The 15,419-nt window shown below is 34.5% G+C and overlaps 1 protein-coding gene across 3 annotated transcripts in view; it reads left to right on the top strand.

Annotated features, from left to right (window-relative positions):
* The window catches only part of PLXDC2 (plexin domain containing 2), a 230,458-nt gene extending 215,514 nt beyond the window's left edge, over positions 1-14,944 (top strand). For all 3 annotated transcript variants that reach the window (XM_052693990.1, XM_052693988.1, XM_052693991.1), the window contains 2 exons: positions 1,523-1,683; positions 11,991-14,944. In XM_052693990.1, the coding sequence (XP_052549950.1) occupies positions 1,523-1,683; positions 11,991-12,107 (278 nt within the window). In that variant the 3' untranslated portion in view covers positions 12,108-14,944. The remainder of the gene's footprint in view (positions 1-1,522; positions 1,684-11,990) is intronic.
* Positions 14,945-15,419: the final 475 nt, after the last annotated feature.

Here is a 15,419-nt window from a genome sequence, read left to right as displayed (position 1 = left end):
TACCATCATGAATTGTTCTAAGTAGCATTTGACAATGAATGCATTTGGAAATGCTCAAAGATCTACATTATGGACATTATCTCCCTTATTTCACTACAATATCAAAGAATTGGTGAAAAATTTTCATTGTCTGTTCTATTTTAAAAAAAAATAAATCAAATAAGGCTGACACTGGGAAACTTACAGGAATAAGTTCTTCTTACAATGAAATATTTCCATGTAATAGTTAGAAACAGCTTGTGGCTAAGATAATGCATCTTCCTTTTTTCCCTATTGCTGTAATGGTGCCATGAAGTCATTTGTGGAACCAGCTATGCAGGCCTTCCATGGGATGCTTGAACTGTTACAGTTAATCTCAATGTGGTTAACTATTCCTATTTTCTTTTACTGCCTCTCATAGGAAGCATTTAATGTGTTAGTATCAGGAGATACTCTTATTATTTTCCAGTTCATTTTTTTTAATCTTAGTATGGAGTGTTTGCTCACCATCTTACGAACAGTGAAAGACCATGCACAAGTATTGTTGTGGTTGTTACCAATTGTATTAGCATTGTAATTGTTTGAAGCAATACTCATAATTCAATGGCTGCTTTCTGAGAGCAAATCAAAGGTAGATGACCACTGACCTCACAGGCTGCGACGTTCTAATACAACCAAACAAATAGTTCAGGGAAGTGGTACAGCCAAAAGGATGATTATAAAAATCAACCACTTTCACTATAGTCAGCTTGGCAAGCAAACATTGTGAGAGGAAATTTAAAAATGGAATTGAAAAAAAAAATGCATGTAAGTGAGATCAGAGACAAGTTCTGTATGGAGTATATCATGGAGATGATTCTAGGATTGGCAGAAAAGCAGAAAGCAGTGGGAATCTTTGGGCTTGAGCGCACCAAAAGTAGAAATCGCACAAGGATCACAGAAGTAGAAATCGCAGTAGGAATGGTCTTCTGTAATACTTGGATGTGTGTTCCATTCGGACCAAGGTTAAAATGTTGCAGGGTCATTTAACGTCCATCTGTTACAGTTTTGGCAGTTTGATTCAGTTGCACAGGGTGGTTCAAAACCCCTCTCTAAGCTAATGAATCGGCCTTTCAGAATGTTTATTATCTAGACCTCATAGAGATTTGTGCCATCTCTCAACTTGAAGCTTTAAAAACTAGAATAAAATGCAACACTCAAAATGTATTCAATTGGTACTCATCTGTAGGGCAATTGCAATGATTTTATGAGAAAATCAAAGCAAAATTCATTATGAGGGTAATTAGGAACTTCTGAATGTCCAGATTATGTTCAAATGAAACTATATTAATTTTGTTTATTGAATCAAAAATAGTAAAATGTCTGTTCATTAATATTATAGGATTGTTCAGTTGTATGGGAAAGAGCGCCTAGCATCTTTTTCCAAAATGGGATCTGGAAAGCAAGACATGTAATAATGAAAAAGCAAATGTTCAGTTACCAGATATGAAATGGAATGGATAAGACATAAGTTATTGCACTAATAAGTGTGTCATTCATGCAGCTTCCACAGATGACAGCGCTGCAGAGAAAAAAGGTGGAACACTTCATGCTGGTTTAATCATCGGCATTTTAGTCCTGGTCCTCATTGTGGCTGCAGCCATCCTCGTGACTGTCTATATGTACCAACATCCAACATCAGCAGCCAGTCTCTTCTTCATAGAGGTAAGACAAAAGTAACACTGTGTCATTATTTGGAATCTTCAGAATAGATCTTTTTTTCTTAACTAAATCTAGGAAATGTTCTTCAATTCCTAATATAAGATTTGAAGAAATGGATCTGCCTACCTAGCAGACACTGCTATTTCATACTTAGTATGTCACTTTGCTTATTCTTTAACTGTTATTGCTTTCACTTGTTCTGTTTTAAAATAGGTCATTCACAAAAGATACATCTCATATATCACCTCTCATATATTTCCTTTTCCTCAGTATATTTTTCATTAGCTTCCATGTGCATTGACATTTGCTTTTGGAACATAGAGATTTTCTATTATTTTCCTTTGGAAAAGGATTAAAATGTATTCATTTCATTGTCAGAAAGTGTTGACTGAACTTGTGTATGTATTTGAAAGTCTGTTAGCAGACATATATATATATTCTGTACATTCATTTGTAGACATTTTTTAAACACTTTACATCAGAGTATGGGAAGGACTCTTTTCACATGATTTTAACATCTAAGTCTAATATAATCTCCTTTTGCTCTTTTTATTAGTATAGAAAGAAACAGACTATGATTCATCTGACGTATTTGAGACATTTCCTTAATAATTAAGGAAATTACTATTTTTCTCCCTCAAAGATAGATAGCTAACTTAAGTGCAGACATCTAAATTGCAGATTCTGACATTTACTCAACTCAATTCTTCTGTACATGACAATATGAGAAAATAAAATTTTCTATAGCAATTCTTTTCTTAAAAAAAAAACAAAAACAAAACCACTCTGTGAATGCTTATATTTACTTTTTTTTTTTTTTTTTCAACACTGTTCCTCTGCCTTATAAATATGGATTTGCTAAACATGAAAGAAGGCAATGGTTGATCATAATACTCACCTACTCACCTGCAGTACATCCTTACTTTTTAGAGTTCGGATACTTTCTAATGTGAAGTTCCAGAAACACTGAAAATCATAGCGACATATCTAGGGATTGCTTGTGAAAAAGACTGGATGAGAAAGATATGGAAAGATAGAGACATTCATTTTTAGTGACAGTAGCATGATTTGACCTAAGATGTGAACATGAACAGGATGATTCATCTTTAAAACTGTATTATAACACATATGTTGCTGAGATACAGTGATAGTGACAGAAGTCAAAATGAATTATTAATCTGTATTCTAGGCTCAATGTAACCTTTAACCACTGGGGAACAGCATCCATATAATAAAACCCATTCCACTAAGTTTAGTCTTGAGATGATATTAGTCAATCTCTGAAGTCAAAACTAAAAGTGGCTTTTAGCAAGTAAAGTAGCCTTCTTGAAAAAAGAAAAGTATACTTAACTCTTCTATTTTTGAAAAAATGAAAAAAAAAATAAAGAATGAATATGGGAAGAAGTGAAAACACACAGTTGTCTAAAAGTTATTAGTGTTCGGTAGTCCTGCATCAAGTCTTCTAGACAAATGAAGATATGAATCATTTTATCTCTCATCACTGCTTTGAATAAAGCTTAGTCAAATAAAGAACCTGCACCATTTGTGTTTAATGTTAAAGAAATAATTTATAACTAAATTATTGATAGAGTAATCCCTACCCAATATTAAGTTAACATTAAAAATAGTGTCCATTCATTAGTGTAATTACTAATAGAAAAATATTGTTTTTACCAAAGATTCTATTATGTTGCCAAGATTCTGTAGGTAACATCATCTTCAGTTATTTTCTGTTGGGTTTTGACTTAAGGACTGTTTGAAGAATATTGAGTTAATTTGGTTTATAGTCATGAGTGATTACTCAATAAGGAAAAGTATAATGAATTAATCCCATATCCTATGCTTTTAGTCTGTTTCTCTCTTGTGTTCTCTCCAGTTATCACCCAATATTCAGTAACCATTTTACTCAGGTTTATCTATAGTTCAACCCAAATCCCAGTTATGATGCCCCTCATTTTTGCCCTTTTCTTAACAGAAATTTCCCAGTGCATGGACAGCACTGTTTAACTTTGTACTGATAAGTGCAACCCCTTGTGACACCTCTGAGTAGCATTGAATGAAATCCTGAATGCACTAATTGATTTAATTAAGCGATACACAAAAGTCAAGGAAAAGGTCATTTATTTCAGAAGAAACTATTGTCCTAGAGTAACATTATTCTATGATTATTTTTTTTACCCCTAAAGTCTGAAGGAAGTGTTTTCTCTAGTGGTTTTATTCACAGCTGTTGAATTCATTCCTCACTGGTATGAAATAATTATTTGTAAAAATGGCTAGAAAAGTCTCACTTGCCAATACTATTCAATTTGTCCATAAAGGTATGCTATTTTAAAACAATACAATCTGAAGAGCTGAATACTTTTCTAGAAAGAGTAAAAAGTAATAACGTTATTTGATAGAGCAAATTCTTAGCTGAAAAAAAAAAGAAAAACAATGTTTTTCAACATAGTCATAACCACTAGCTGTGCATTTTCACCACCAATGAACAAGAGCCTACATAACATGGTCTTAAAAATCTGCATGGCCATCTGGAACATGTTTTCCACATTTCTGTTGCCTCTGCTGAAATGCACCATCCACCATTTCACTGTGCTCACATCTACTGTTTAGTCTGCATAAATGTTTACTAAGTGCTGATGAATGTCAACAGGTGCAATTCGTTCTCCATGGAGGAATTCAATCACACACCTTTGCTTCATCTGCACTTCCATGTCAGGTGCCATTTTGTCAGAACGCCCCTCTGCTGCCATCTGTTACAGGGCAGCAAAACATAATGGAATACTGGTGGGAAGATTCAACCTCGACTACCATACCACCGTATCCTTCAACATAATAAAATAAGAGGTGTTACTTTCAGATCAATTATTCTCCTATTCAACATGCTTTTCATTCTTTAAGTTGGAATCTTCTCTAGCAGCATAGAGACAGAAGGAATTATCAAATTTTTAAGCAAGGGAGTTCCAGTCAAAGTTCAAGTGAATGCAGACTATTTCTAAAAGCTGAATGTAAACAGAGGTAAAGTCATTGCCAGCTGTCAGATGGATTTCCTCTAATTTTGTCCAAGTTGCACACCAGGTAGCAGCTTTAGATTCTTTTTTAGCTTTTACTTCTTCCCTTCTTTTTCTTCATTTGTCTTTTTCCTTTTAGATTTTTTTATTGATTTTGCATTTTTTGCAATTAAAATCCAGAAAACGTTATCAAATCAGAAGGCAAAGCATAAGGCAAACTCTTATACTAAGATTCCTTTTGTCTGTCTGCACTCATTTTTCTGTGGACAAAAGGGTTGCCACTCCTGACATAAGTTTTTATATGCACATTTTTTCTATTTTGCTCACCTTTCTTATTTGTATTTTGATCCAAAGTCCTTTTAATGTTTGAAACTTAGCTCTGTTTGAAGGACAAAGGCAACATGATGTGGCCATAGCTGAGAATTCTGTAGAATTTTTCCCAGTATGAGTGCAAGGTGTCAGATGTTGCAAGTATCTTATCCGAACTAGACAGAGATATTGCTGCCAAACGTGCATATGCAAGGCTCAGCAAAAGAATAAAATTCTCAGTGGTAGTTCTCTGCAACTAGTGAGTTTTAAGGAGTCTAAACTAACAATACAAGTTGGGACCATCTTCACCTCAGGCAAAAAGCCTTTCTCTTATATTCAGCATAAAAGGAAATACCATTCCAGATGTGTAGACTCTGAAGCTGTGGGGGTATGAATTAATTTTGACCAAAATCCTATTTTAAATGCAACTAACTGCCTTTGCCTTCATGTTCCCACCCTCCTTGAAGATTTTTCAGAGGTTTTTTGTAATAATTCAGCTGCTTATGTACCCTCACAGGCTCACACATGCATGTGCATACCTATGTCTCTTTTAGTTGTTTAACATCACTGTGGATGTTCAGGCTGGATAATTTCACAAATGTGTTTTTTTCAAATGGCCACACAGCTATGGAGCTGGGTGAGGGGTGACCTTGCAGAGAGGAGAGGAAGGAATGAGCAGCTGCAGATTTTCAGCAGCTAACAGTGCATGATCAGTGCCTGAGGGATGCACCTCAACTGTTCCTGATGTAGTTGAATTGTGTCTCCAATAGAAAACTAAATGAACCTGTGACTGTTTTTTTAGCATGAAGACCAACCAACATTCTGAATTCATGTCATTTACCCATCAGCCTCATGTTAACGTGACTAACTATTAGTATATTTTTGAGGATGGTTCCCAAATCCTGAGCTATACCTGAAGTTGTCTGGGAAAGCACTGTTAGGCATTTTTCTAACATTAAAGCTGCATAGAGGATTGTTTTGCTGTGCCTGGAAACATTCACCAACACTCAGATCTCACACCAGATTTTCTTCAGATTTTGACTTTCTGTTCTTACCTTCCCTGCTTAGAGAAAAAAAAATAGAGTAATAGAGGAGGAAATAGTCCAAAAAAAAAAATCCTGAGACTGACCTGGGTGGTTCAGAGCTCAGAGATTTTATGGGCATTTCTGGCTCACTGCTGTTCATCTCTACTCATAGCAGCACTTCACATACAACAGCCATTGTTTAATAGCCAGCCCTGTTCTCCATGCACCATTTACTGGTTTCTACATTAAAGTCACAAACACAATCTATCTGTTCAAATAAATGAAAGGAGGGGAAAAAAAAAAAAAAAGAAAAAAAAAAAAAAAAAGGAGAAAAAGAAAGAAAGAAAGAGAGAGAGAGGGAGAGAAGGAATAGAAGGAATGAAGGAAGGAAAGATAGAATTTTACAAAGATTCAGCTTCTCAGTTCCCTTAGATAGGTGGTGAACCTCACACAGCTCTACTGATTTCTTTTGAGATATGGCCCATTGTTTTTGTTATATGTATGCATTTCACTAGGATTGTACTTTTAGTTTGAATAAGTCTTGACATGGTCATCAATTCAGTTTTGTCCAGAATTTAGAGCTGAATTTAATTTCATGAGAATGATTATTAAAAAAAGATAAGAAGAATCATTTTTTCTCTTCATTCAAAGTCATGTAGCTTTGTGTCATTTGGGATATTGCCATTGATCTCACTGCCATTGCCTTGTACTGATAGCAAAGTTATTTTTTCCAAAGCTTATCCAGCTCAGCAGGAACCAGCAGGGGAAACCTAAATCAGCAACAGGGGAGAAGTACTAAAATAAATAGCCAACACTGACAACAAAAGTCAAAGGTGGGGAGGAAGGAAGGCATTCTGTTTCTTTTCCATCAGCAGCCTGCTACTTAGATGATCCTAAGACTGCGGAAACATTGTTATACTGAGAAGCATTTTAAATCACAGAGAGATAGTTTAAACAAGCAGTTCTATCAAAAAGAAAAAAAAAATTAAGTTAGTAAATGATACTACTGAATCTTACCTTCTAAAGCAATCTATTTTGTCAGAACAGTTTCTTCAAAATGTTAAATTAATGTGGTTTCAGGCAATTGATCTTATTTCTAGATATACAGTTTCCGATATTTGAAGCACCTTCCATTTCTGACTGCAGTTTGCCAAGGAAAGTAGATGTTTGTAGTAGAGACTAAAGACTGGTGTATAAATAGCAACTTAAACAATATTTCACATAAATTTAAACATGCTTTCCTTGTCTTGAGAGTGTAAAAGGCTTGAATAGCCAGGTAGATTAACAGCAGATGAGTACTAATAGAGTTTGATGACATCAGGTTAACACATTACTAATAGACTTTACTATATTTTTCTCCTTTTTCTTAATTCATAGTCTTTGCACTTTGTCCAGAGTTCTAACAATTAATCCAGTATTTAGATAGCTCTGTATTTACACACTTCCAGACTTAAGGATGTGTTTAGGGCAGTCTTTTAAATAGACTTTGATACATTTATACATTTGAATTAAGTAAAGAGTTGGACATCAATGTATAAGTAAGATGTAACCTTCAGAAGAAGCAGTGAAATAGTCCTGAAAATATAAAAGATTTGAAATACAGGAAAATAATCAATAGCGAAGACAAAGTTGGATCAAAGCATTCAGCCTAAAAACTACTCAAGAGGTGATTGCCCTAAGTTATGCCAGGGGAGGTTCAGGTTGGATATTAAGAAAAATTCCTTCTTGGAAAAGAATGATAATGCATTGGCACAGGCAGCCCAGGAAGGTGGTGGAGTCCCTGTCCCTGGATGTGTTCAAGAAACACGTCCATGTGGCAGCGAGGAACATGGTTAGTGGGCATTAGAGGAACTAGATAATCTTAGTGTCTTTTCCAGCCTAACTGATTCTATGCTGATTCTACTCAATAACTTCAGCTTTTGTATTGGTAAGTGGAAAATTAAGTTTGCTTCTCACACTGTCAAGTATTTGTACTTGCATAAGCTACATTTGGAGAAAATATGTCTGTATTTTGATGAAACTGACAGTTCAAGTTTACTGATGGATGAGAATGAAGAGTTGATCCACATGCTAACACCCTGTATCTTTCTTTTCTGGTTACTTTACACATAACAGAACTTTTAATGATCTTATAGAAGATTTGCAACATGTGTGTGTGTGTGACAAGGGTGGGGAGATGACAAAAGGGCAGATTTTTAACAGTGTTTTCTCTTTATCATTCTTCTGACATTTCAGATCTGTATAAAATTGTGCTTGTTCCTTTTTATTTATGGAATGAAAATTAGGATGAGGGTGGCATGAAAAAAATATGGGATAAGATGTAAGAATTTCAAAGATGTAATACATATTAAGTTATTTCTGTTTTTTGCTGACAGAAAATTCTGTTTTATGCAGCTGTATTAAATGAAGGGTAACAGTTAATAATTACTGCAGCTAACAAAACATATTATTGCAATTGCTTTTAAAGAATTACTATCTCCAGTGAAAAGTGTTGCTTAACTATAAGAAACGTTAGAGATAGTATATAATGTTAGCACCAAAACCTCTCAGTTCCTTAGGAAGAAGAGGGTCATCAATTTTCAAATATAGTAATCCGATAAAGCTGTATTGGACAATATCTGTCCTGTATTGATCTAGTATGTTGTTTACTCTCTATTTGCCTACGGTAGGTACAAAGTAGACTTCCTCTCTTGCTTATGTGTACTCAGTTAATTGTATTATTTTCTAATATAGATTTTTAAATCTCATAAAATTTTTCATTGTTTTTTTTAATCACCTATTAATGAAATCGTGCTGTTTAATGGACAATAGCAGCTCTATAGGGCTCAATCTTCCCTCATGTTAAAGGATATCAAAAGAAGAATCTGATCAACCATGAGAATGAACTTGGAGATCTTTCAATGAAACAGTGTGATGATACTCCTGCTTCAACCTTTTAGTATTTTGAGGTGTAATCACTTTAGTTTTTCTCTCAGAAGTGAGACTGTCCATTCTACTCCTACACCAATATTTACATGAAGGTGCTTTTTCTAGCTTTAATAATTGCCATAGGAAGTCATATTGACTTTGCAGCCACCAACAGTAGTGTAGATAGGTGTAATGTAAGAAATGTGAAAGGTGAATTTCAATTTCAGTGTGAAAGGTAATTTCAATTGACTACTATTTTTTTCATTTTCTCTTATCATTTTCAGTAGAATCTAAGGGTTTTATTTAATGTATATAATAAATTAGTCTTATGCAAACTGAGGCACACATGTCTCAGTCACAACTGCTTTCCTCTAGCTCAAATGCTTAAAAAAGTGAACTCGTGGAAGCTATGAGAAAAATCCTATTTCCGTTTTCCTGCTTCATCGCACACTGAAAGGAAGCAGGAATTACAGCTCTTCAGCGGCAGCTTGGAGGATTTCCTCTGACTTCTAATTTTCTAATTCCAGAGAATGAAGCGTATTTTTTCCTGTTAAATTGGATGAAAAAAATAAGGAATTAGTTTAAGTACGCAGCTTTTGTTCTTCCTGTTTTCTTTCATTTATTGTTTCATTAGGGTTTTTTTTAGGTCATGGAGTTTTTTTATTTGTTTTGGTTTTTTAGTCCACTTATTACTTTGCTTTGCAGAAAAAATCAAGAATGCATTAAGCTCTTCCTGAGCTACTTCAGCAACTCAAGGACCTATTTATCCCTTGGCATCAAATTGCTTTTGGTTTTATCAATTAAAATTGTAATGTCACTAAAGACTTTTGTGAGGTCAATAGACAAGTCAATAAATTGTTAACTTGTCATTGCTTTAAGATCGGTAACCACTTAAAACACTCACATCCACAGGAGTTGAAATTAAACAGACTTTCAGTAGGAATGGAAAATCTCACCATGATAAGAGTGAGCATGAAGAGAAACCACATAAAACTGCAACAAATGTTTGGAGATGACTTTCAAATATGTTGATTTCTTTATTAGCTGCTATTTATGTTGTATCCCATTGTATCAACAGAACTGATACACATCTATCTACTAACCACATTTCATCATGTAGAAAGGCAAATGGGAAAAAAAAGATTAGTAGAAAATGGTAAAATCGGATTGTAAGAACGTAGCAAGAAAGTAGAAATTAATCAGGAATTCATTTTAAAATCAGCATCTTAAGAGATTAAGACTCAGCTCATTTTTATATGCTGCCATTTGAGACTGTTTCTAATTATTCTTCCCTACTAGTTTTCCATTGATTTTCATTTTCTTCTTTAGAGTACTCTCCAGTCAAATTCTCATTTATACTGGTGTAAATCTGGAATAAGTCAGATGCATTTAGTTGAATTACTCTTGATTTACTTCTGTGAGTCTGAAAACAGAATCTGACCCCTTTATTTAGCAATAACCAAACAATCCTTCTTAATTTTGAAGCCAATTTGAATCAAGCTTAGGTAGAAAAAAAGTCTCCAAACTTTGAATAGACTAAGTTTGCTTGTTAGGAAAAGACATCCATTAAAGAAAACAAGATTCTACCTTCCTACTTTTTAGAAAGGTGTTGCATTGAAAGGCCTGCCATTTTAAATTACCTGCCAAACAGAATTTAGCTCTGGATGACTCAACGTCAACCAGATTGTGGAACAGGAGAAAAATAAACCAGTTGCTTTCATACTATATCTTCTTAACAGTATATCTTCTTAACTCCAAGATTTCTGTAAGGACTGCTGCCCAACAGCATCGTGAGTTCTGGCATACTGTCATACCTGTGCCTGCTTTGTGGCCCCCAGTACAGACATTCAGCAGCATGATATATCCTTGCTGTTTAGAAGTCAATCAAAATGCAGTATTAAAGGGACAGTAAATCAGATAAAATATTATTTTTTAGAATTAGAAAGTGAAGTAAGAATATTTTGATTTTGAGGTGGCAATGAAAATATAGGATGTAATTTACCATCCTTGTTTCTCCTCTTATTCTCCTGCAATGTTTCTACGTACCTTACTACACCTTCCAGCCTTCCCTCCAAGCAGATTGTAACAGTAGTCAGAATAGAGAAAAATGTGTTAGCATAGTTAGTAGAGAGAAATTTTCAATGAGGAATAACCATTTTAGGTGAGTGTTTTGTGTTAGCTAACATTATGAAAGAGTTGTGGCCTACTGTCCTGAAAACTATTCTCTCCGGCAGAATTTCAACAAGGTCATCTCAAATCTGCATCTTCCCAGATGTTAGTCACTTTGAAAAATCCAAGTTGTGTAAAGCACTTTCCCTTCCTATAGCCGTCACAATCTGGAACTGTTTTATCTGCTCTAGAAATGTATTTTCTCAGTCCCTTAGCTATTTTTAAAGCCATCACCACAGACACTAATGAAAATTGGTTTTGAACTCTTAAGACCCTTGCATTCAAAGGTTGAAAGAATTTAAATGAAAAGGCTGATTCCATTTGAACCATCAAAGTAAACTACTCAATTAGAATCACAAAATGACAGAATGATAGTTTGGAAGGGATCTCTGGAGGCCATCTGGTGCCACCTGTCCCTGTTCAAGGACAGCCACCCAGAGCAGCCTACCCAGGACTATCTGGACAGCTTCTGAGTATCTCCAAAAGGGGAGACTCCTCAACTTCTCTGGGCAGCCTGTGTCAGTGCTCTGTCACCCACACAGGAAATATGTTCTTTCTGGTGGTTAGATGGAACCTGTTGTGTTTGAGCTCATAGCCTACTGTACTCATGAATTATATCATTTGGAATAAAAATTCACTATTTAGTCAGTCTTGAATTAAAGAATGTGATATAAATAATTAAAAATAGTATGGTTTTGGTGGACTCAGAAACACAGCTTCCCATGGGGCATATCTCCCACGGAGCAAATCTCAGTGCTCTATTAGGCAGGAAGAGCAATAGGCATGTTTCTCCTATCATCTAATGGTGACTGTACAGCTCATCATTAAACTTTAACTTATTGTTGTACCCTTTATATTCTGAAAACTTCTTTTTTTCTTGTTGCTGTTAAAGCGGCGTCCGAGCAGATGGCCAGCAATGAAATTCAGAAGAGGATCTGGACATCCTGCATATGCTGAAGTGGAACCAGTCGGAGAAAAAGAAGGCTTCATCGTATCAGAGCAGTGCTAAAATTTTTAAGACAGAACACCAGTACTGGCCTACAGGTGTAAGACATTTACTTTGCATCTCTATAAAGAAAAGGAGCCCTAAGCTGCTGATAGTAAGAAGATTTTGGATAAGCTTTGTTCAGGAAGAAAAACTATCTAAGATACCAGATTACCATTGCACAGTAGCCTTTGTTAGTGGACTGAGACACAGTGGTTCATGCAGAACACTTGTCAATGGACACTTATGGTATCAGAACTATGGCACAAGTGCCACATTATTGGCTTTAGTATGGTGGTGCACAGTAATCAAAAATATAATAAAGCTTTGGTGCACAAGGGGATTACCCTGTCGTTCAAGTGTTCTTCTCTGGTATGTCAAAGACTGAGTGACAAATCTGTACACTTTCAGTGCAAAGAACACTGATTAGTGTTTACAGGTGATTGAGAAAATTATCTCAGTGCAAGTGAAAAAGAAAAATAAAAGAATTTTCCAATATTTCTACAAACAGATGTGGAAGTACACTCACTTTTCAATGCTAAAATAGCCTACCCACCTGAGTAAGTAAACCACAATATATATGCTTTCCAGGAGTAGTACAATGTTTCTTGTACGTTGCTGATCAATATCCTTTCAAACAATACATGATATACAAACTGATAAGAAATGAAGGCAACAGAGAATTTTACAGTGGTGAAATTGTTATTTCGTGGGAGTTCACAATGAAATTGGGCTGATTTTCAGTTTCAATGTTCATTAAAAATTAATTACCAGGTTCTTTTCAAGAGAAATCTTTCATTTCTGAGTGGTAGACTAAAGTCAAGGCAATAGATCTTTTTTATCCGACAGAAACGTTATAGATCATTTCTTAGACAACATAATAAAAAAAAAAAAAATCTGAAGATATTAAACAAATGGGTTTCTATTCTTTGCCATTTCAAAATCTTTCCTAAGAAGCACCACAGACTTCAGTGCATCCTTCCCAGAGATTCAGATAAAAGTGTTATTAAACCCTGCTGATTCATAAAGTGATTTTGTTTAATGCACATAGTAGTTGCATAAATATATATATAAATATATTTTTTTTTAATAGCTAACACAAGGCAGGCTCTTGTGACTGTTAAGACTGCATTTTTGTCATTCAGACAAAGGAAACAGATTGCATTACTGCATATTTCCACTGAGTTGTAACATAATCCTTAATGTTAGAATATCTTTATGTTGTGTGGGGAAAGTGGTTCATGTAGTCACAATACCATAACCTTTCAGCCTATTGAAACCACTCTTTCTTTAATGTCGACCCTTTCCTTCCATGTATAAGGAAAGACAACACAATAAATTCCCAACATCAAAACCAGCTACTCCTTTCATGAAAGGGATTAGTATATAATGAGACTTGGATCTTCCTTGCAGTATAGGAATCTAAATGCTTTGATAATCTGGGCCTGAGGTATTAAAATATTAAATTCAGGTATTATACATACATTTCATTGTAGTCATTGACTATCAAATTTTTAAATAGTGCATAAACAGAGATACTTGATGCATTTTAAAGCAACATATACAAGATTAGCAGTTTTGAATCTCAAGTAGCTAAAAAAAGTGGTTGATACTACCTTATTAGCACATTTACATTTTCTGTTGATGCTTGTATGGTATAAATTTGATTACTTGATGCTATTCGGTAAATAATACTATTTTTTTCTGTATTCTTATATTTTGCATAACACATTTTTTTCATCTGTTTTACATCATCTAGCATGAGACAGAAACTGTTCAAAACCTAACTGGTATTAATCTGAAGTACTAACAAACATTCTCTTGAAGCTTGGTGAAAAATCCACAGCAAGTATTCTTTTCCATTTGTGTAGGCTTCTGGTAGGCCAGATTAAATTGTAGGCTGATAATTCTGATAGCAATAACCAAATGTATGCACATACACATTTATTTGGTGGCACTCATTAAAGATATCACTGCACATCATTTAGACACTTAGTTGATGTGCAATATTTACCATCAGTTTATTTTAGGGATCTTGAAATTCATCAGCTACGATTGATTGGCCAAATAAAGCAATTGTAGAGCTTCTTTTTGAAGCATATTGGCATCCTGTTTGAAATCATTCTTATTTCAGAGCACATCCTGGGAAATTATACTGAAAAGTTTTACAAAAATCTAAAAAGTAATGCAATAAGTTCAGGAGTAATTTCATACAAGTAAAGAATGTTTATTTTATTATGAGTTTACAGGCTTGCACTTTGATTCACTCTTAGTTTTCTTGTTTTATCCATGTATGTAGTTCATGTCATGCAATAGAGCTTAACGAATATTTCTAACATTGTTTAACAAGCACGACAAATTTCAGTATTTGATTACTTTTGTTCTAAGGCTCTCTTGCACAGGTAAAGGAGGTTTATTAATATTTGCAAACTAACTTAAATTTCATAGTCCTTATTAAAATAACAGCAATTATTTTTCATTCTTTGTTTACCTCCAATAATTTGGTGGCAGATTTCACAGATATGTGGGGAGATCTAGTGTACTTCTTTTGATTTTTGCCATGATGTTATATGCTATGGATTATAACATAATGAGTTGTTGGGTTTATTTAATAAGATTGATGGGCCATGTGCTTATATCTGATAAGAACTGATATCTGAAGAGGAAAACTCCTGCATACTAATGGAATGTATAGTGTCTCATCAGTGTCTGCTTTGATATATTCTGTGGTATGATCTATTTATCCCAGTAGGCAAAAGTTGATTAAGTAACCTGTTGCTGTTTTGTAATTCCATCTGGTTTTCTAATTTTTTAATAATTAAAAATTGCCACATTAAAAATATAAATATAAATCTTTAGAAGGTGTGGTGAAACATTGATATTATCTGAGATTCTTACTTTTATCACTTTATAAAGCACCAGCATGACTGATCCAAACAGAAAAAGGGTCGTATAAACTCCTCCCAGAGACTCAGTTGAAATGTTGTTGAACAACTCAGAAAGAAATTTCTATCCAGGTCTCTGAAACAGTGGCTTCACCCACATTCCCACTGGTTCTTAATTTGAAAGTACTTCAGAATATTTTATTTGTTTAAATGTTTCCTTACAGAGTCTTTTATTCTAACAGTTATTTTAATTTATAAACACTGCCTGTAAATTTGTGTACGTCATGTGAATCTTGGTGGCGTGACTGCAACATCTCCAGAAAATGGTTTCTTACTGTTTTCCATTTTCATTTTAAAAGTTCCTGTGCACCTAATATTCTCAGTGTGTACTGTTCATACTGTTTCACAGAAAAATGAAAATCTGAAATACAAGGATTCAAAGTACATTACT

The sequence above is a fragment of the Tympanuchus pallidicinctus genome, unplaced genomic scaffold (genome assembly GCF_026119805.1).
Source record: "Tympanuchus pallidicinctus isolate F22 unplaced genomic scaffold, pur_lepc_1.0 scaffold3, whole genome shotgun sequence".
NCBI lineage: Eukaryota > Metazoa > Chordata > Aves > Galliformes > Phasianidae > Tympanuchus > Tympanuchus pallidicinctus.
This window is presented reverse-complemented; position numbering and strand designations above follow the sequence as displayed.